General features: G+C 55.8%; 3 protein-coding genes across 4 annotated transcripts in view; 1 reads left to right on the top strand and 2 right to left on the bottom strand.

The window, feature by feature from the left end:
• Positions 1–450: 450 nt before the first annotated feature.
• Positions 451–2,217, bottom strand: SOCS3 (suppressor of cytokine signaling 3). The gene has a single exon (XM_054645179.2). The coding sequence runs from the start codon at positions 2,215–2,217 to the stop codon at positions 1,588–1,590; it is 630 nt and encodes a 209-aa protein (XP_054501154.1). The 3' UTR covers positions 451–1,587.
• PGS1 (phosphatidylglycerophosphate synthase 1) lies at positions 2,183–21,608 on the top strand. Of its 2 annotated transcripts, none has more exons than XM_077188222.1 (10): positions 2,183–2,301; positions 8,188–8,377; positions 8,744–8,821; positions 9,715–9,814; positions 10,456–10,645; positions 10,968–11,146; positions 12,026–12,559; positions 15,832–15,980; positions 17,987–18,129; positions 19,827–21,608. In XM_077188222.1, the coding sequence occupies exons 1-9, from the start codon at positions 2,216–2,218 to the stop codon at positions 18,104–18,106; spliced, it is 1,626 nt and encodes a 541-aa protein (XP_077044337.1). In that variant the 5' UTR covers positions 2,183–2,215; the 3' UTR covers positions 18,107–18,129; positions 19,827–21,608. The 2 variants fall into 2 exon arrangements, with proteins under 2 accessions (XP_077044337.1, XP_054501019.1); XM_054645044.2 differs by lacking the exon at positions 2,183–2,301 and adding an exon at positions 4,354–4,529.
• The window catches only part of DNAH17 (dynein axonemal heavy chain 17), a 32,321-nt gene continuing 29,942 nt past the window's right edge, over positions 19,592–21,970 (bottom strand). Inside the window, exon 75 of the mRNA XM_077188223.1 lies at positions 19,592–20,008. Within this exon, the coding sequence (XP_077044338.1) occupies positions 19,761–20,008 (248 nt within the window). The 3' untranslated portion in view covers positions 19,592–19,760. The remainder of the gene's footprint in view (positions 20,009–21,970) is intronic.

Genomic DNA, 21,970 nt, shown 5'->3' with positions numbered 1-21,970 from the left:
CCCAGAGGGAGCACCTACAGGCCCTTTCCTACCCACGCCTCAAAGTGCCCTGCTCCTGCAGCTCCTCACCCTGGCGTGTGCCAAAACAGGGCTGGGGGAGGCAGGACTCACTCAGCCCTTCAGGAGCCCTGCACTAGGGCTGTGCCACGGGCCAGCCTTGGCCACCAGCTCAGCCCCTCCTGTGCCCAGGGCCATGTCTGCTGTGCCGTGGCTGCACCGTGTGAGCAGATCCCATCCTCGCGGCTCGGCAGGCGGGACGTCACAGGGCTCAGACATACCTGAGTGCTGGGACAGAGCTTACGCAGCAGCCGGGCTGAGTCACCGGCGGGATCACCCGGCGTGGACAGCGGCTCCAGGAAACGGTGCTTACGTGGTGTAAACACATCCCAGCATTGTGCCTTGTGCCGGGGCCAAGCGGCCTCGGGCGTGCAAGAGAGAAATCAAACCAAATCTGATGGTTTTCATTAAAAAATAGTGCTCTTTATTATAAATTATGGAAACATTTTCTTTCTGAATATAAATATAAATATGTGCAAAGTTTCATCTGAGTTTGGTTTTGGTTGAATTTTCAAGCATTGTTTTGCTCAGCCCTCAAGGCTGGAGGTGAAGATGGAATCTTTATAAAAGACAGTGATTCACGTTGGCCTGTAAACATCCCTTCGGTTAAAAAAATAAGAATAAAAATTAAAAAAAGCCAGAAAACCCAACCACTTCTCTGGGCGGACGCAGAAAAGCACTCACGAGATGACACGCTCCAGGGGACGGTCCTGCTGCCCTCCTGCAGGAATTGGTGCCCTGCAGAGCAGCCCAGCCAGGGTCTGCGGGAGCGGCCGGGCAGAGGTGGGGTGTGACTGCAGGGAGTGGGGGCCCAGCGTCCTCAGGGTGATCCTTGCAGATGCGGTTGTGTGGGACTCAGCAGCATCGCTTCCCCTCCAGCTTCACAGCACATCAGCAGGACCATCACTGCAGCTCACCAGCTGAAGTGCACTAACCCAGACCGCCAGGCAGGGGGGATATTAAGGCTTAGTCCCCTGGAAAATGGCAACGCGGGGCAAAGGCATCGACCTCTTAGTCTGGGGCTTAATGTGAAAGGAGCTTTCACCCACAAGGAGGCAGCAAGAGGTACAGTATGGGCAAAAAACACCTTCCCCTTAAAACTGAGGAAAAGTGATCAGGCACTCCTGGGCTCCAGTGCTTTCCGTTTCTCAGGGTGGAAGGGGCTCTCACCAGGACACCCCCAGGATGGGGCTGGTGGGGCACATGTTCCCCCGTGCTGTGGGAGCTGTCCTGACTGCCCAAGCCCACAGGGGCTTTGCCATGGGTTCACTGTAACATCCACAGTCTGGTCGGAGCCATCTTCTTCCCCGTGGAGAGGAGGCGTCATACTTGATGAGGAGTCCCCCCAGCACCAAGGGTGCCCAGCTATGCTGGCCACAGCCCCGGGCCCGTGGCAGCTTGCCCCAGTTCCCCCTCTCTCCTTCCCGGATGGAGAGGCTGGGCATGCCCTGCCAGCGCCTGTGCCGGTGGGGCATTGTGCCTGTCCCCTGCTCTTGTGCTTGTAGCATGTGACCTTGCTCCGCTGGCCCCTTAGAGAGGGGCATCATACTGGTCCAGGAACTCCTTGATGGGGGCTGGCAGCTGAGTCATCTTCTCATAGGAGTCCAGGTGCCCGTTGACGGTCTTGCGGCAGAGGTGCTGCAGGGTGGAGACACTGGAGGAGAGCGGGCGGCTCAGCACCAGGGGGATCTTCTCGCCGCCCGAGTAGATGTAGTAGGTGCGCTTGGGGTGCAGGGCCCCCCCAGGCTGCTCGGGCACGGCGCAGGGTGTGGGTGGCATGTAGTGATGGACCAGCTTGAGCACACAGTCGAAGCGGGGCACGGGCTGGCTGCTGTGGGGATCACTCTGCAGGGAGAAGCTGCCGCCCTCGCACTGGATGCGCAGGTTCTTGGTGCCCGACTCCGTCTTGACGCTGAGGGTGAAGAAGTGCCTCTGGTCCGAGCTGTCCCTGATGAGGAAGGTGCCAGCCGGCTCGGTGCTCAGCAGCAGGTTGGCCTCGCCACCTGTCACTGTGCTCCAGTAGAAGCCGCTCTCCTGCAGCTTGCGTACGGTGTTCACCACCAGCTGATACTCGCTCTTGGAGCTGAACGTCTTGAGGCGCAGGCTGGTGTCGAGGGGGCGGCTCATCCCGGCGGCGGGGAACTTGCTGTGGGTGACCATGGCGCAGGGAGCCAGCTTCGTGTGCTCTGGATGCTGCTGCCAGCAGCAGCCGCTGCTACACCATCACCTGCGGCAGAGAGAGCGGTGAGTCCCGGCACTCCGGTCCCCGACTCTCCCTCCCGAACACCTGCACCCCCGCGGTTCCTGTTATCCTCCCGCAGCAGCAGCGCTGCCGGTTCCCGGCAATCCCCTTCCCCAGTTCTCATTCCCAGAAAAGCCGGCAGCCCCCCTGCCCAGCTCTCTCTTCCTGGGAACCAGCAGCACCCATCCCCGGCTCTCCCTTCCGAACGGGGGAACCGGCAGCCCCCGTTCCCGGCGACTGTCCTCCCGCGACACCGGCACCCCCGTGCCAGCTCTTCCTTCCCGGGAGCACGGGCACACCTGCGGTCTCCCGCTCTCTCCCCTCTCTAGAGCACCGCTTCTGATGGTCTCCTGCTCTCTCACGCCCGGGGGCACATCGTTACCCCAGCCCACCGGTTATCGCCCCGCTGAGGCACCAACATCCCCGGCGATCCCCTTCCCTGGGCAGCACCGCCATCCCCGGTCGTCGGCGATCGCCCCCCCCCCCGAAGGTCCCGGCATCCCCGCTGTCCCCCCGTCCTCTCTGGGATCCCTCCCGCGGCCGTACCTGGGGCGCGGGAGCCGGTCCTGGCGGCAGAGCGGGGCCGGTGCGCGGCGGCGAAGCTGCCGAGGCGGCCCGGGGCGGCCTCTTATAGCAGGCGCAACGCCCGCCCTCGGGTTCCTGGAACTGCGCGGCTTCTTGTAACGCGGCGGCACCGCCCGCGCCCCGCCCGGCCCGGCCCGGCCCGGCCCCCCGGCGCCCCGCCAGCCCCGCTCTGCCAGCCCCGGGCCCCCGGCCTGGCCCCAGCGGCCCAGCCCCGGCCCTTCCCGCTCCGGCCCGGCCCCGACAGCCCATTCTGGGCAGGGCGGCTACCCCCGCCCGCGGCCTGCGGAGAAGCGGAGAGCCCCGGACCGGCCCCTGGGGGCCTTCGCCGCCCCCCGCTCTGCTGGGGCAGCCGGGCCGCGGGCCCGCCCTGGCGAGAGGCTGGGCTCGGCTGATGGGGGGCACACCGGGGGTACACCGGGGGTACACGGAGCGGGGGCTGCCGGTCCCACGTTCCCAGCCCTGATTCCCGTGCAAGGCCAGCCTCGGCCGCGCTTCCTAGGGGACCCGCGGGATACCCTCGGGCCGGGGACAAGGGGGAATCCGCGCCCGGGGCTGTACGGGGGCTCCCGGCTCCGCTTCGGGCGGCGGAGGCTGCGGGAGCCCGGGAGATCCGCGCGGTTGGTGCTTTGGCCGGTCTGCGGGACGTGTGGGCTGGTGGGGGGCCCGGCAGAACCGGGGACCCTGCCCGTGGCAGCTCCCCAGGGCTCGGGGGCTCCTCATCCCTCCACCCCGCCCCGGGTCCTCGGCCCGAGCCCCGGTGGGGACGGTGCCCGGCGGGAGGAGCGGCGCCGGAGCTCCCCTCCCCACCCGTTTGGCAATTGTTGGTTCCGAGCTCGCACACAACCCGAGCTCTGTCCGTGGGTTTATTTTAAACTGTTTAATTTGCCCCGGAGGAGCGGCCGCTGCCCGGCAGAGACCAACCCAGTGCGGCAGTTCTGGGAATCAGCGCCGGCGAACCGGCTGCTCTGAAATGCAAACGAGCCCCGGAGCGCTGCCGGGGCGGGCAGAGCTAGCGGGGGAGGGACGGGACGGGCCCGACGCGGCTCCGGGGCTCCCCGCCGGGACCGGCTCCCCGGAATGGGGGGGGGACCCTGGCGGGGGGACCCGCGGTCCCCAGACTGTGCCTGGCCCGGCGGGGCGGCGAACGCCGGTTCCACCGCGGGCAAGAACCATGTACGTCTTTTCGGAGCCGTTCAGCCGTTCAGCCCTGGGGGGAGAGGAGACGGGGGGGTGACATTGCCGGGCAGGCGATCCGGCTCCGCGTGAGCCCGTCCCACGTGTGCGGACCAGGGGAGCCCCGGCGCGGCCCCGCCGGACAACGAGCCCTTCGTGCGCTCCTCCCGGAGCCTCCCCGGCCCTCCGCGGGCTCCGCGCTCGTAGGCCGGGCACGGCGGGGAAGGGCGGACACCCCGCGCGGCCGGGCCGGGACTCCCGGGGGCCGCGGGCCGGGCCCGGGCGGGGCGGAAGCGGAAGGCGGTGTCGCCATGGCAGCGCGGAAGCGGAAGGCGCGGGCGATGGCGGCGGGCGGCGCGGCGCTGTGGCGGCGGCTCTCGGCCTGGCTGCCGCGGGGCCGCCTCGGCCTGGCCGCGCTGCTCGGCCGCCTCTCCGACCGCCTCTCCCGCGGTCGCGACCGCCGCGCCCGCAGGTAAGGACCGGCCGGGACCCCGCCGGGGCTGCGAGGCAGCGGGAGCCCTCGGCCGCCCCCGCAGTCGGTGTCGCGTTACCGGGGCATCCCCCGCTCGCTGCTTCCCCTTTCCGGCCCGGCCCAGCCCCTTGGAAGAGCCGCGTGGGTTGAGGGGCGGCCCGGTACCCCCAGGCCGGGGTCGCAGCCGGGTTCGGCTCTGCTCTCGCAGACCCCTGCAGCTCGCCCCAGTGTCCGATCGCCTTCGGGACAGCAGCTGAGCGTTATTTCCCCTCCATTTCCCATTCCCGTGCCTCCCGCTGTCCCCGCGGCTGTCACAGCTCAGCCCTCGAGGCGGCACCGGCCGGGTTTGTGTGTTCGGCTCAGTCCCCCCGGGCCCGGTGGTCGCGGAGGGCGAGCGGGACGGGGCCGAAACAGGAGTGAGCCCCCTCTGTGCCCGTGGGCAGGGAGCCGTGAGGGGCAGGGCCCGCTGTGCCCCGCGGCCGTGCCCGGTGGCTGGCACCGGTGACAGTGATAGTGACAGGGATAGTGACAGTGATAGTGACAATGACCGGCGGCAGGGACCCGCCAGCGGCTGTCACCGCCCTCCTGGACGAGCTGGATCATCAGTCTGCCCTCTTGTTCACACCAAGGAGATTCTTGCCACACTTCTCTTGTGGTCTCGCCAGTGCTTTTAGGGCAGATAAATCCGGCTGAGGCCTGGAAAGCAATCGCTGAGCTGACAGCAGCGCTGTGGATCCCCCCGTGTGCTGCTGTGTGTGGGTGAAAGGACAGCGCTGTGTCCCGCAGTTTCACTTCACCTCCGGCTCTGAGGATGAGGTTTTACAGTGAATAGGGGTTTCAGCTGCATTGTGAGTTTCGTACCAAACCTACGTTTTAAAAAATAGAACATACCTCAGAAAATCCGTTGTTTCTATTTAGGGTAAACTTTTTATTCAGAAGGGGTCTGAGGTGGTTCCTTTTGATTCCGTTTTCTCTTTCTGGTTAACTCAGTGATGTGAAGTACGTGGAAAGGCTCTCCCCTAGTTCACTTTCTGTTCCTCTGAAACCTGTTTTGTCACAGTGTGGAATTTTGATGATTTCTTCATAATGTTACATGGTTTCTGATAGTTGTGTGTGCGTGGTTGCAAGGGTTGGTTGTACTGGGTTGTCACTGAGCTGATGTCAGTCACTGGTGGGTAGAAGCTGCTGCTCTGGGAGCCAGTTGCTCTGCCAGTGGCTCTGTGGCTGGAGCAAAATATGGATTTATTTGGTAATTCTAAAAGCCATAGGTTCTCAATGCTGAATAAGGTGTAAATTTCAGTATTGGGTTGAAACACCGATGTTGACACACTGTAAATTACTTAGGGAGTGAAAAATCTGGAGGATGCAATTAGCGAGGATAAATTGACCTATGCAGAATTAATCTGGACCAAACCAAGTAGTACTGGTGCTGCAGGCTGATGTTCCTCCAGATGTTCCAGTCAGTCCAGATGCTCCAAGCTCAACCCATCGCTGCCTGCAGCCTTCAGAGCTGCCCTGGGAGCTGCCCCTGGCTCCAGGCAGGCAGGTACAGGGCCACAGGCAGGGAGGCAGGTGCAGTTGGACTCACAGTTCCAGCAATCCTTGCTAGAAAATGCCTTCTGGGAGCCGTGTTTCTGGAAAGTGTCTGCTTGGCCCCTGGTCTGGCTTCTGGAAGGGTAATTGGGTTGGCCAATGGGATAATGAGGACAATATTATTCTTGTTGATTGTTATTGTAAAATACATAAAATTTGCCACTGCTTCCTACCTGGGAATAATTCCAGAGGATGTTGTTTGTGACCTGCAGGGCTAGGTTAGAGCCCAGTGATGCCACTGCTCTGTGGGGTGAGCATTGGGTGGGTTTTAAAACCCTGTGCTTCTGGATCCAGTGTGAATTCCTGTAGCTCTGTGTGCCATGCTCCCTTGCAGAGATGGAACAGAGGGACTCTGCTCTCTGTGTGTGGCCTGTGAGGCTTGAGGTGAGCAAAGGTGTGTAAAGGTTGTGCTCAGGTTCTGTAGAGACTTAGGAGAATGTGCCTGAAAAGTGGTATTTCTTGTGTTTCTGTTCTGCTTTAATTTTTTTCTGCAGCTTTTAGGGGATATTTGTACTGTTTTTAACAGTCTGTGCTGGTGATCTCTGTCACTTCTGGGTATTCAGGCTGAGCCCAGTCCACATGATCTGTTGAAACCCACCATCCCAGGAATTCCTGCACTGACTGACTCAGATTTTGGTGCTCATGAATAGTCAGTGACAAACTCGTGGATTTGCCAGGAAACGCCACTATGAACTGGTTTCCTTGTAAGGATGTTTGGAAACCTTGTGAAGATCCAGTGTTGTATCATGAACCAGATAAGTGAAATCATCTTCCTGGAATCTGTGTTCATTTGGGCTCTGGATTGTGGTAAAAAGCCAGAAGTTCCTCGTAACAAATTCTGGTAAAGGTTGTGCTCAAGTTTCCTCTTGGTGTGTGGTGATGGTCGGGATGGGATCATCAGGATGGGCCACAGGACGGTGGCTGCCTGCTGGCCCGGGGCCCTGGTGGTCCTCAGGCTGAGACAGCCAGCCCAGTTCCCTCCCAAGAATCCCGGCTCCCATCAGTGGGGTTTGCACACTGGAACGGTCCCTGTGGGTCCAGGGATGCAGTTCAGTCCCTTGCTCATGGATTCCTGGATCTCCTGGGAGCTGCTGCTGCTAATTGTGCTGAAATGTGGTTTTGTCATGCGAGCAGACTCCTGCCGGGGGTTATTCTATGACTGGATGAATTTGCATGTGGGAAACCTCGGAGAGGAGAAGTCGCTGCTTGCTTCCTGTCACCCGCTGCGTGATGCTGGCAGTAAGCTGGTTTCTTCCCAAAGTGACTTCAAAGAAATTAAATTTCTTCCGAAATTTCTTTTTGAAGAATGAGTTTCCTGACGTCTCCCTCACAGGGAACGAGTGGAAACCTCCCCTTTTGTGAGGTTTGCAGGGGAAGTTGTGACCCTCTGTCGGTGGCATTGCTGGAAGGGGATGGATCCCTGTTGTGGCCCTTGGCACATTCCTGCTGGGACAGTCACTCCTTTTGCGGGTCATTCTCGGGGTATCATTGCTCTGCCTTTACTGGGGCTTGCACTTGATCACCTTGTGTGCTGTAGATCTATTTTTCGATTACATTGAGGAGTGGAGGCATTTTTCTCTTTAAAAAAGCATGATCTTTAAACCTGAAACGTGAACTGCAAAGCAGCTGAGAACAAAGCTGACATAAAGGGAGCATTGGCTGATGTGTGTGTGATGGAGATAATTCAGAAGTGTCTGCTTACAGGTACAGGTGGTACCAGTGCAGCACTGCCAGACACCTGAGCATCCCCACTCTCATTTTCTGCAGCTCCCGGCCTCCTTCCCCTCCCATGTTGTCCTGGTGAAGCAGTTGTTTCCCCTCATCTCCATGCCAGCTCAGAGGAGGAGCTGGTGATGTTCAGATCTGTTCTCCCACATTTTCCCTGTGTCTCTCTGTTTCTACATTTGGCCTTGGTGATCCAGATCAGATTATGGAAAGGGAAAGGCATTCTTGCCTTTGGGGATCCCTGCCATGTATTGGCCCTGGCTGCAACTCTACCTGCTTGGGGTCTTGCTGGGAAGCAGAAGTTTCACTACAAAGCATTTCTCTATCTTTCTTTGCACAGATCATCATGGCTCCTTCTAGCCCCACTCCTCAGCCCTCCTGCTCCAGTGATCACAGCCCCCCCGTGTTCCCTCTGTCCAGAAGGAGCACACAGGTTCCAGTGGATCAGGAATCTGGTCCCAGAGTTTGGGATCTCCAGCTCGCATGTCAAGGTGCTTTCATCCCCGGCGGAATTCTATGAACTCCTCAAGGTAAGGTGTGGGCTGCAACTTGTGGGAATGGTTTGATACAATCCCAGTTTTGCAGCTGCTGCCTGGTAACTGCTCTCATATGGAATGGGTTTAGCTGCAGAGAGTGTGCTCTTCAGTTTCCCAGAAAGCACAAGTTTCTTCCTTCAGTTTTGGAGGCAGCAGTGGTGCTGCTGTGGCCCTGCAGAGCTCCGTGTGTTTTATGTCACCACTGTCCACGTGTTACCTTTCCTCCCTGAGGGCCAGGGAGCCAGAGCAGAGCTGTGGCTGAGGGCATCCTCCCAGGGAAATGCAGCACTGCCAGGCCTGGCTGATGGCTCCTCAGGCCCAGACACCCTGTCTGAAATGGAACTGTTTTGCTGCTCCCAGGTGCAGATCAAAGCAGCCAAGCAGAGGGTGGTGATGGCCTCACTGTACCTGGGAACAGGACTCCTTGAGCAGGAGCTGGTGAGTGTGGAAGGGTTTGGGAAGGCCAGGAGGGGAATGCAGGGGAGGGATGTGCAAGGGCGGCACGCTTCTGGTTGAGGTCTGGTATAGAGCCAGGGAACTGCTGCAATTCTTCAGGGGATAGTTAGCCTGGACCTGTCAGAAAGTACTGGCCTGCTGTTCAGAGTGCTCAGGGGGACTTTGTAAAACTCAGGTCATGGAAATCTATTTTTCCCTGGAATTTTTCTTGAATGGGATTTGAGTTGTAGGTGTGTTGTGCTGTGTTTGGTGTTCCAGGTGCAGGACACAGATGAAGGGTTGTTTTTTTTTGCATTGAGACTGAGATCAGCTTTGCTTCATGGTATTTGCCTTTTTTTTTTTTCCTTTCCTCTGGAAACAAAAGCATTTTCGCCCAAGGGCTTGAGGAAGAAGCCTGGCCTTGGCCAGGTTCTGATGTTAGGAAGCAAATGCCCTGGCAGGGTAAAGGTGGATGGAGCCTGCATAGGATTTATGCCCAACTTTGTCTGGGCTTGCACACAGGATTTGAATTTGCATGTGACAAACAACCTTGTAATTCAAGAATAAAACTGCAGTGAATTCCTGCCAATGTTTGTCTTTGGTGATGTGAGTCTGTGATTTGGGAATGATATTGGGACTTCTTCTTTGAACATTAATTGCTCTTGTGAGACCTGAAGAATGTAGACATGTAAAACTGAGGCCCTTTGATCTGTGGCTTTAGGCTGATGGAGGCTGCCAGGCTGGCAGATGCAAAGGCTGAAGTGGCTGTGCTTGGCACAAGGAGGAAGGACTGGCACCAGGGTGTGGGAGCTGTCTTGGCCCTGGTCTCCTGCTGCTGAGCACTTCCCTTGGAAAGTGTATTTGCTTTTTTAATGAGGAGAGAACTCTCTCTGCAGGTGTATTGCTTAGAAGAAACACTGGAGAAATCACTGCAAGCAAAAGGCTCACCCGACCTCAGAGTTTCCATTCTCCTCGACTACACCAGGGGTTCCCGGGGTAGGAATTGCTACTCATTGCTTTTGTCAGAGCCTGATTTTACTGTTAGGCTGGAGACACAGTTCTTTTCGGAGTGGGTATCTTGGCCAATTGGACCTACTTGCTTAAAGCATGCACATTTCAGGATTGGCCTTTTGTATTCCAGAACTGCATATTCCCAAAAAAATCTTCAAGCTGAACAGCTTTTCTTCCAAAAATAGGTGGTAGGGGCAAGAAGGACCAAACTACTCTGTGCAACTTGTGTAGTCTTGCTTGGTTCATTTGTTAATGCATTTGCCCTTACCCATTGTGCTCACTTAATTTTCATTTTGAAAGGAGAATGGGAATTGTTGGAAGCAGCAGCACACTGAATCAGGAACCTGTGGTCATCTACAGTGACTCTTGTAGATGTGTTGCCAGTCCTGGTGAGGCTTGGTTAAGAAGCTTGAAAAGTGTCAGAGCTGGCCTGTGACTGATTCTGAATGTCAGTTTCAATATCGACATAGTACAAGTGAAAGTGATCTAAAAAAACCAAAGAGAAAAGGAAAACACGTGAAGTGTCAGTGGATGGGAGGGCTGCTCACCCTGTGACCAGCTGAAGAGCTGTGTCATGATGTGTCCTGTCTGTGTGATGTTTGTGTGAAAGTCCCTTTCTGTCCCAGGCAGGAAGAATTCCCGAACGATGCTGATCCCGTTGCTGCAGCGATTTCCCGAGCAGGTCCGCGTGTCCCTGTTCCACACCCCAAACCTGCGTGGGCTGCTCCGGCTGCTGATTCCAGAGCGTTTCAACGAGACCATCGGGCTGCAGCACATCAAGGTCTATCTGTTTGATGACAACGTGATCCTGAGCGGGTGAGTCCTGCTGCGTCCAGCCTTGGTGCCAGCGTTCCCTGCCTTTGGGCAGGGTGTCTGTGCTGCCAGCCTTGTCTGAACATCTGGGCTCCACCGTGGTGCTATCAGTGCTCTTCTGAGATGGGAGAGCAACCACAGCTCCTGCACATGAGATTCTCAGATGAAAGCAAGCCTTTCTTAACGGGAGAAATATTTTGAGATTCTGAAGGAAACGGCCAATTTGTGCTTTAGTGCAGCTATCCCAGAGTGAGGCCTGTAGCCTGGCTTGGTAGGTTGAGAATCTTGTGCCTGCCCTGAACCTGTGTCTTCCCTTCTTCTTCAGTGCAAACCTGAGTGATCTGTACTTCACCAATCGTCAGGACCGCTACGTCTTGCTGCGGGACTCTCCTGAGATTGCAGACTTCTTCACGGAGCTTGTGGATGCAATTGGAGATGTGTCCCTGCAGTTACAGCAGGATGATACAGTCCAGATGATGGAGGGAATGGTACACCCATACCAAGGTAGGTGGGAGCTGTCTCACCTGCTTGGGTGATGGCATCCAGAGGAGAGGAGTGACGGCCAGGGTTTAAGGATGACTTAGACTCCATCCATGTGGGAGTTGCTGGGTGTCTGGCCATTGTTCAGGCTGTAGGGTGTCCTGTTTTGTGCCATCCAGTATTATAATCAAGATTGCTTGAGTTTCAGTACTGGGTCATTTGGGGTTTTCCCAGCACAATGGCTGTCACAGGCTGATTTGACAGGGCATGCAGAGACTGGAAGTAAATCTGCTGCCTCATATATGTGCTGCTTTTGGCCTTAAACAAGAACTTCAGTCCTTTGAGAAGTTTTTCTGATATTAGCAGCTACAATTTCAGGTGCTCTGGGCGTGCATGTTCTGAAGGGTTTATGACTGTGCTGCTGTTGTTGGTAATTAATCTTTTGTAGTAGAGTTTGTTCTGGGAATCAAATGGGAATCAGTTCAGGAAGACTGGGAACAAGCGTAAAATTGGGCAGAGAAGGGCAGTGAAATGCCAGGCTGATTGTGTCATCAGTTTTTGTCCTGGCCTTGCACTGCCGGGTGATGTAAGTTCAGGCTGGGGGTGGGAGTTTATTTGTTTGTTCCAGCTCATTCTTGGTTGTCAGTGTAGCCTTGCGCTCGTCCTCTCCTTTCTCAGAGGATTTCTCAGGCTGCTGCCAGTTGCTGAGCATTTCTCTTCTGTAGTGTAGCTCTGCTGACCTTGGATCAGCTGGTTTGGGCCTTAAGACAGAGAGTCATGTGCAGTCTGTGTTGGCTCCTGTTTGTTCCTGTATCCATGTGCTGTCAGTAGTTTTCCCTGGCAAGAGGTGACGTGTAACTGTTCCTGTAGACCACAGACACATCACTCTGGCTTTTCCTGCAGGAGACAAAGTGGCTTACTGTGAGATTGCCAACAGGAGGGTCATGGAGGTCATCAACTCTGCCCGCACTCGGCAGGAGCTCCTTCATGCAAAGACTTTCCACAGCAGCCAGCCAGGCAGCTCCCTCTTATCCCAGCAAGGCTCTCAAGCACCTGGGAGTCTGAAACCAGAACCCGACACCTGGATCTATCCCTTAATCCAAATGAAACCTTTTGGGATTCAAATAGACGAGATGGTCACAGAGACCCTGCTGACAGAGGCTGAGCGGGATGCCAGGATATACCTCACCACTGGCTACTTCAACTTGACACAGGCCTACATGGACCTCATCCTGGGCACAAGGGCCGAGTACCGCATCCTGCTGGCCTCGCCGGAGGTCAATGGGTTTTTTGGTGCCAAAGGGGTGGCAGGTGCCATCCCGGCTGCCTACGTTTACATTGAACATCAGTTTTACAGTGAGGTCTGCTGCCTGCAGCAGCAGGAGAGGGTGCAGCTGCAGGAGTACTCCCGTGCTGGCTGGACGTTCCATGCCAAAGGTAAGGTGCCCTTATCCCCAGGGGTCTTGTTCAGAGGTGTGTGAGAGCTGTGCATGTGGATTGTGAAAGGAGTGAGGGGCTGGCTGGGTGCCAGTCTGGGCTTGACCTTCAAAACACTCCTCCAAGGTTCAAACAGTGTGCTTGTGTGACCTGGAGGTTTGGATCACTTGGGGGATGCCTTGCCTTTGCCTTTGGTTCAGTACTGTCACAGGGATGATGTGGGAGCTGTCCCTGTGGTGGCACTGAAGCACTGCCTGGATGAGAAGGGTGATGTGAAGGAAAGGAACCATCTGGATGCGTTTATGATGCAGTCAGTGCCCTGGTGCAGTTTCGTGTATCCCTTGGGCTGGTTTCAGCAGGCAGGAGTGCTGGCTCTGCTGGGGACCCTGCAGCAGTTCTGGGGGCAGGTGCTGGGAGGGAGCTGCTCCTGGGGCCTTCCTAGCAGCAGGTCTGTATGGGGACAGTGTCAGTGTTGGGGGATTTGCACCAGCTCCCATTCCCAGCTCACAGGGGGTGCAGAGTGAGGAGCTGCAGCATGTGCTTATGGGTGTCAGGGCAGCCAAAGGGCAAGGGGAATATGGGCTAACATGCAGTCAGTTAATGAATGCTGCCCTCGAGGTCTCTGGGAGAGCCTGGATTCCTGCTGGATACACTGTGCCCAGCTCCCATGGGCTCAGCATGGTGCTCCAGCTGGAGTGTTTGGGCTGTGATTGGAACACTAGGGCTCTGGCCATGCCTGTTTTGAAGAGAGCTGTTAGTAGGAATGGCTCCATCCCCCTGCTTCTCACAGGGGTGCTCAAGGGAGGCTCAGAGGTGGTGGGGAGGAAAAGCTGCCCAGTCAGCCCTCTCTCGACTGTCGAAAATCCCTGGGTGCCTCGGTGTTGAAATGACAAACAGATCTCAGAGTGCCCCTCCCCAGCACGGCCAGGAGTGCAGGGAAAGCCCTTATCTGGCACAGCACGAGGGAGGGCCCTGCCTGCCCGCCCGGGGTGTCCTGTGTCTTTCAGCATGCACGTGCTTGAGCAATCTGTGATTCCCAGGTTCTGCCTTTGTTGAGCACTGCTAACTCCCATGGGATGTGGTTTGGCATGAACCAGAAACAGGGGCTGCTTTTCCCAGCTACCAAAGTGGTCACTGGTGCTGTTTGGGCCAGCTAGCCCTTGTGGGACAGTGCTTTGGGCTCTCTGCTGTGTGCTGTTTGCTTGGAGAGGGATGCAGGGTTGGAGTTCAGCAGCTCAGTGCTGCAGGAGGGACAGTTTGAGACATTTGCTGCCTTGTTTCCAGTCCCCTTCAGAGTGCTGGGAGGATCAGTGTGCAGCTCCTCCTCCGGCGTGCTCTGCCCTTGGCACAGGCTGGATTCACCTCATTTCCTTCTGCAGGAGTCACGTGGTGTGGCAGAGAGGACAAGGACAGGAGAGGGAAGGGAGGAAGCCTTGGAGATGTGAAGGGCATGTGCACAAGGAGCACATGGAGCCTAGCTCCTGGCTGAGGACATGAGATTGCCAGCAGCAAACAGGGCCTGTTGGTGCTTCCTCTCTGGGCTGAGACATGAGACATCCTTGAGTCTCCCATGGGATCCCCAAACACTGGGGCTGTGCTGCACACCCCTCCTGCTCCCCTTAACATGTTTGTCTCTGCATGCAGAGTGTCTCCCCGGGATGTCTCTCATGGGTGCCCATGCAGGTGTGGCAGAGCTCTGCACAGGTGGGGTGCACGTCTGAGCAGGACTGCCAGCAGCTGTCTCTCCCAAAGCCCACCTGCCGCTGCCCTGGGTGGTGTTGGGGGTGACAGGGGTGCATCCCTTGGGATCAGGGTCCCTCCCAAGCCCGTTGTGGTGGCAGGGTGCTGGCAGGTGCTGTGTGCTGTGAGATAAACCCTGTCACTGCTATTGACCGGCGCTGGGAAGCTGCGCTCCCCTTGCTGGAAGGTGAGTCACTGTTGGAGCAGATCCTGCCAGATGGCCGTGAAACCAGAGACCTCTAAAGGCTGTGGGACTGCCACAGGACACTTGGGAAGGCAAGGAATCTGTTCCTCCTGGCTGCTGCTTGGGCAGGGGTCCAGCCTTTGGCCGGTCAGGCACCAGACAGCCCCTGGCAGGTCCTGTTTGGTGGCAGAACGTGACAAAGCTCTGTGCCACGTGGCTGCCAGGGCCCGTGGTGGGCTGTGCAGCCCTGCTGTGCTGGGGTGAGCCCACAGGGCTGGAGGCATCAGGGCAGTGCCAGCTCTGTGAGTGTGCTGTGGGGGCGGGGAGCAGCTTACAGGAACTGGCAGTGAATCGGCAGCATCTTACTCAAGGCATTCTTGGAACTGCTCTGGGGCTGAGTTGGGAAACCTGCTGCTATTTTAAGGCTGAGGTGGTTTTTATGCTACGGGTTCTTTGTTGCAGTCTGTGTGTGACCAGCCATGGGGATGAACCTCTACCAGAGACTCACCCAGGGCTCTGCTGAGGAGAGCAAAGGCTTTCTGGCTCCATTTGTGCAGAGTGGCCACACAGCCTCTCCTTGGCAGCAGTCCTGATTCTGCTGTGGCTGTTCCTTCTTGCCCTGCTGCAGTGATGTGCTTGAGAATAATGTGATGCTTCCATCTTTCCCTTGAAAACCTGTCCTGGGCTCTGTCCTGATCTCTGTGCTGGCAGTGCTGTGGGAGCTGTGTTGGTCAGTGGCAGTGGGGGCCAGGTGCCCTGGCAAGAGTCTGATCTCATTCCTGGTGGCTCCTCTGGAAGTGAGGGTGTGAAATAATTTGCACTTCTTATCTGTGTCTCTTCACAGTGGCATGTGAATTCACCTGCCAGAGCTGGGAGATGCCTCTCTGTGCCATGGTCCTGGGATGGGGGCTGGTCCCTGGCCCTGGGACAGGCTGGACAGACTTAGCCTGTCTGGCTGGGACTTTGGGGCTGGTTCCTTCACTGAAAACCTGTTTGTCTTCTCTTGGTGTTTCTGAATTCACTGTGGTGCAAAACAGCCTCTAATGCAATGACAGGACTTGCTCTGGGTTGTTCTGGGGCAGTGTGTTTCTGGGGCACACTGGGGGTGTTGCACCCAGTCAGAACACTAAATTGGGCTGTGCCAGGGCACCCCACACATGGCACACACTGCACACAGCAGAGCACTCCTGCAGGCCCTGCTGTGCTACTCTCTGCTCTCGAGCTCCTGTACAGAATCTGTAATCCACATTTAAAGCATTTAATTCACTCTGAGTGAACGGACCGTGTGAGCCCACCCTGGCCATTCCCTTGGCTCTCACGCTGCCTCTCTTCCTCATTTTTCCTGCAGGCCTCTGGCTGTACCTGGCAGGGAGTGACCTGCCCTGCCTGACCCTGATTGGCTCTCCAAATTTCGGATATCGATCGGTTCATCGTGACTTGGAAGCTCAGGTTGCAATAGTGACAGAAAATAAAGCCTTGCAGCAGCAGCTGCATCAGGTAAGCAGCAGATTCTGGGGATGCAGGGGGGATGTTGTACTCCTGGAGCACACAGGGAATGCTGAGGATGCAGTGGCAATAAAAACCTCCAGCTACAATAACTCAGAAGCTGCTGGAGCATGGGGAGTCCTGAGGAGCTGTCAGTGAAGTGACTATTGATGAGCTGCCTGCTGCAAGTGCCCAGTGCTGGGAAATGAGGCCGTAACGGGAAGGAATGTGTGTCCCCAGTGACCTCGGGTACTGGGAGTGCTCAGGGCTGGATGTGCACACAGCCTTTGGAGGACCTGCTGGCTCCTCTGCTCCAGCCACGCTGCCCCTGTGAGCCTTAACCCAGCATTTGAGCATTGCCCAGGGCACGGCAGGCTCCGGGCTAATGAGGCCGGGCCCTTGGAATGGCTGAGCTCGGACTGCAAGAGGGATGGGACGCCCATGGGGTTCTATGACAAAATCCTTATCTTGAATAATAATGACATTATATAATCTTGCACAAACATTTTTAAGTGGTTTGATATTCAATGTCCCAGGGTTTTTCTGTGCTGTTTTTAATTAGGCAGCTTGTAATGCTCAGCAGTTCTGCTGCTGCTCCGTGTCCTGCCTGGTTCTCCAGCTGTCTTGACTGAATCTTCTGCTGGAACTGACCGTCCTAAGTCATTTCTCCTGCAGTGTTCTGTTTCAAAGCAGATGTTTGGTGCCTCTGTGTGACTTGGAGACCTCAGAAATGCACTGTGAGAGGCAGGTGCTGGCAGAGTTGTCTGCAAGATCAATGGGAATTGCCCTCTTGCATCAGGGCTCTTCCCTGGGATGAGTCAGAGTGTATCTAATCAAAAACAATTCTATTACTGGAAGAGTTGCTTGAGTATTTCAATTCATATCTTGCCTCTGCCTGTTTCTAATGGAAGGGGAAAATCAATGGAAATGTGACACAAAGGAATTTTCTCACACGGGGCTGCAGTGATCTCATTCAAAGGGCTTTAAACCATTCCCGATTGCTGGAAGCTGATTCTGAGATGGGCTGGGTGTTTACTTTCTGTGGTCTTTTTTAGAAGACTTAATCCATTCCTGGGATGCTGCCATGAAATCACTTTGCCTGTGTAATGTTCAGTTCCATTTTAAAAATGTGTGCTGAGATTTGGGAAGAAATGTGAGTGGTCTGGGTATCTTTGGGTGCTTCTGTGAATGAACTGAGATTGATTCAGGGAACTGGCCTTGCCTCTGGTGCTCAGATCTCACCATAATGGATGGTCATGGAGCAGAATCCTCACAGCAGGGCTGACTGTAGCTCTTTCAGCATTTGAGGGCTCTCAAATTAGAGTGAATTGGCAGATTAATGTCTTGATTCATCTTTTTAGTGTTACTTTCCAGTACTTGGTTCCTGCTTCCCTGTTCCACCCTGAATTTAAATAGTGCAGAGTATTTTCTGCTGTTTGTGACAGCTCCAATTATAAAAAAAGATGATGAACAAACTTCCAGGAGCTGTTCTGCTCCTTGTTTGCCTGCAGATCCTGAAACCTGAGTGTTTGTGCTGAAACCCCCACTTACCTGTGATCAAAGCGCTGCTCTCACGTGCTGTGAGTGTTGTTATCAGCAGGGTGGTTCATTTCCTCCTGTGCAGTTGGGTGCAGGCTGGGGGGCCCGGGAGTTTCTGGTAATTTAGCTGAGATCACGGCTGCACATTCATCTGCAAACGCGGCGCCTGAGCCGTGTCTAGAAAGAGCCGCATAAGCCAGTCCCAGGAGGTTTGGGTGAGGTTTCCTTTTCTGGCAATTACAGCCTGGCCTTGAGGAGTTTTCTGAAACTGAAGCTCAGCTCATGCAGCTGTGGGGCACAAAAAGGCAAAACCCTCTACCCTTGTTCTCTGTAGAGTTTTAATTGCAAATTCTTAGGAAGAATGGTGCATACTTGTGGCAAGATCCCTGGTCAGCTTTATCTGAGTTTGCTTCTCTGAAGGACCATTATATAATTTAACACATGGGATTTACTGAGATGATGTTTCTTTCCCTGTTCAGGAGCAAGAGCAGCTTTACCTCTGCTCAGGTGTGGTCTCAACATCAACGTTTGAGCAGCCAAGTCGTTACGTGAAACTGTGGGTGAAGCTGGTGACACCTTTGATCAAGAATTTCTTTTGAAAGGAGAAAAGTTGCTGCTTTGGGTGAGTTTGCTGCCATTATGGGGGATTATATTGCACTGACTGTAGTGAATAGCTGCAGTGCTCTGTCATGAAAGAAAGATTTGAACAATTAGTTCATGGACATGCAGATGATGGGGGGAAAACCAGAATTTCTCGATTCCTCTGGGGCACTGGCTGCCATGGACTGGGATCAGTGCTCAGGTCCTGACTGGGTTTTGTCTACTAGAATTTCTGGAAGGGCCACTGGCAGAGAACCCATAAAGTGGTATTTTCCATGCATGGAAATAAAAGCTCCCTTTTTGAAATGTCTCTTTCAGAGTTTTGCAGAGAGAGGCTGTGTTTATGCTGTCTTGACCAGCCAATAGAAAGCATTGCTGGAATACTTAAAATGTTTTGTCTTTGTATCCAGTCAGGGCTTTGCTTTGCCCCTGTAGTGTTGGTTTTGCTTTTCTGTTTTGTGGTGTCCTGGGGTTCCTGGTGGCTCCACTGCCCCATGAGTCCAGCCCTTGGGAGCTCCAGGCTGTCCCTCCTGCCTGTTCCTGTGCTGGGCAGTCTGTGCAGCTGGCACTGCTGTATGTGTGCCAGGTGTTCCCACATCCCTTTCACTTACCTGGCCATGGCCTCCCCGTCAGCAGGGTTTGCCTGGCTCCTTCACAGTCAGATATGTTACAAGTGTATTTCCTGAATTGTGAAAGGGCAGGAGAAGACTTCTGGTGCTGGTGTGGGTTTGGGATGTTCCTTGCTGGAAGTAGAAGGCTTGGACCGTAACATCCTGCCAGGAAGGTGTTTGGAAGCCAGGTAAAAAGGTGTGGGAGTGCAGGGTAGGGTGTGAGCAAGGGTTTCTGATCTGGCAGTGCCACAAGCAGGATTTCTGGCACCTGAAAAAAACTGATAGTAAGTGTGAAACTCGGTCATAACTGATTATAAATACTGCTGCTCTGTAATGAAATGAGCTGCTCTCTGGGGCTTGTCTGACTGTGAGCTGTGAGGGAAGTTTGAGGTAACTATTTTAGAACTAATTGTTCAAATATTTCACAGGCTGGGATTTTGGTGAATTGTTTTATGCCAAAGGGACCAGCCTTGGCAGATCTACTCACCTTAATGTGTGTTACTGCTGATACAAATTATTTGTTGTGAAGAAAAGGCTGAGTAGGTTCTGTGCCCTAGAAATAGAAATAACATACTTCAGAGAGGAGCCTGTTTGCAGCTCTGGGCTGTGCAGGTTGGGTGTGGGTGAACTGGACCAAATCTGCACCTTTCTTCTCCCATCTGCTCTAGACAGACAGATGCTCCATGCAGGAGCCTGAGGAGTTTCTGCTCAGTTTGCACTGAGCCATCACACAAAGAGCTGTGGGAAGATGGAGAGCCAGCAGAGGCAAAGGAGTCAGGCACTTGTGTGCAGTTGTTCTGTCTGGCTTCCCACGGTGGTCTGGCTCCCCACCAGCACCACGTCAGAAACCACCAGTGGAAAACCAGTATCCGCCCTGAGAACGCTGTGTGCTGCGAGAGCAGGCTCCTCATGGCAGCACTTCCAGCACTGGTTTTATTGAAACTTTGCTAAAGTGGTTCTGCTACAATCAAACATAGGCTGAGTTACACAACGGGGAGGTTTTTACAACTAAAAGTACTGCTGTTTTCCATTGTCACTAAATCTAGGCCTCTAGGAGCAGAGCCACACCAGCCAGGACCCACTTGGCAGCTTTTTCTTTTGTCTTCAGGTTGAAGGTCCAGACGTAGGTGGGCCCTCGCGTCCGTGTCTTGTAGACGGGGCACTCGTAGACGTTGATGGTGTCCATGCGGTCCACGGGGATGGCTCTGAGCAGGATCACCGGCATCTCGGGCGTCAGCTCCTTCATGCGCGCGTCCGCGATGGAGCCCGAGGGCACGTCCCAGCGCGCGCCTGCGGGGACAGCGGGGACAGCGCTCGGGCGCTGGCACTGACAGACACTGACTGCTCCCCTCAGTGCCCGACAGACACTGACTGCTCCCCTCAGTGCCCGACAGACACTGACTGCTCCCCTCAGTGCCTCACAGACACTGACTGCTCCCCTCAGTGCCCGACAGACACTGACTGCTCCCCTCAGTCACTCACAGACACTGACTGCCCCCCTCAGTGACCTACAGACACTGACTGCTCCCCTCAGTGCCCGACAGACACTGACCGCTCCCCTCAGTGACTGACACTGACAGACACTGACTGCCCCCGTCAGTGACCGACAGACACTGACTGCTCCCCTCAGTGCCCGACAGACACTGACAGACACTGACTGCTCCCCTCAGTGCCTGACGGACACTGACTGCTCCCCACAGTGCCCGACAGACACTGACCGCTCCCCTCAGTGCCCGACAGACACTGACTGCTCCCCTCAGTGACCTACAGACACTGACAGACACTGACTGCTCCCCTCAGTGCCCGACAGACACTGACCGCTCCCCTCAGTGACTGACAGACACTGACTGCTCCCCACAGTGCCCGACAGACACTGACTGCTCCCCTCAGTCACTCACAGACACTGACTGCTCCCCTCAGTGCCTGACGGACACTGACCGCTCCCCTCAGTGACTGACACTGACAGACACTGACTGCTCCCCTCAGTGCCTGACGGACACTGACTGCTCCCCTCAGTGATCTACAGACACTGACTGCTCCCCACCGTGACCTACAGACACTGACTGCTCCCCTCAGTGCCCGACAGACACTGACCGCTCCCCTCAGTGACCTACAGACACTGACTGCTCCCCTCAGTGCCCGACAGACACTGACTGCTCCCCTCAGTGCCTGACAGACACTGACTGCTCCCCTCAGTGACCTACAGACACTGACTGCTCCCCTCAGTGCCTGACAGACACTGACTGCTCCCCTCAGTGCCCGACAGACACTGACTGCTCCCCTCAGTGCCCGACAGACACTGACTGCTCCCCTCAGTGCCTGACAGACACTGACCGCTCCCCTCAGTGCCCGACAGACACTGACCGCTCCCCTCAGTGACTGACACTGACAGACACTGACTGCTCCCCTCAGTGCCCGACAGACACTGACTGCTCCCCTCAGTGACCTACGGACACTGACTGCTCCCCTCAGTGCCCGACAGACACTGACTGCTCCCCTCAGTGCCCGACAGACACTGACTGCTCCCCTCAGTGCCCGACAGACACTGACTGCTCCCCACAGTGCCCGACAGACACTGACTGCTCCCCTCAGTGACCTACAGACACTGACAGACACTGACTGCTCCCCTCAGTGCCTGACAGACACTGACTGCTCCCCTCAGTGACCTACAGACACTGACTGCTCCCCTCAGTGACCTACAGACACTGACTGCTCCCCTCAGTGCCCGACAGACACTGACTGCTCCCTGCGCTGTGCCAGGGTAAGGGTGGGTGGAGTGGCTCAATGGGGGTTAGCTCTGACCTGTTCTCATCTCACTGTGACCCACGACTGCATTTGCCTTACTGTGTGTGGGATGTCTGAATAAATTCTGTCCCCACCCCTCCCTTCAGCACGGCTTTATGTGGGCATTGCGGAGTTTAAGGTGAACTGGTCGTGCTGGGATCTGTCACATGCTGTCCTGTGTGCTCTCTGCTTTTGTCCAAGTGGACCCCTCAGCTGCTCTGCTGAACTGCCTCCTTCCCTCTCATTAGCAGTAATTATCGTGGATTTAAGTTTCTCAATTTGTCTTACTCAAGCCTCAACTAAGAATGTGACGTATGTATTCACTAGAGCCCTGTAGCTCCAGGAGCCCTGGGGTTCATGAGCTGCAGCCTGAATTGCTGAAACACCAATCTCTGGTTTGGAAAGGCTGTGTGATCCGGGCAGTGCTGCCCTCAGCTGGCGGCTGAGCCGGGCCCCAGGGGCACCCAG

The sequence above is a fragment of the Agelaius phoeniceus genome, chromosome 19, assembly GCF_051311805.1.
Source record: "Agelaius phoeniceus isolate bAgePho1 chromosome 19, bAgePho1.hap1, whole genome shotgun sequence".
Taxonomy (NCBI): Eukaryota; Metazoa; Chordata; class Aves; order Passeriformes; family Icteridae; genus Agelaius; species Agelaius phoeniceus.
The sequence above is the reverse complement of the archived record's forward strand: the minus strand, read 5'-3'. Positions and strand labels throughout refer to the sequence as shown.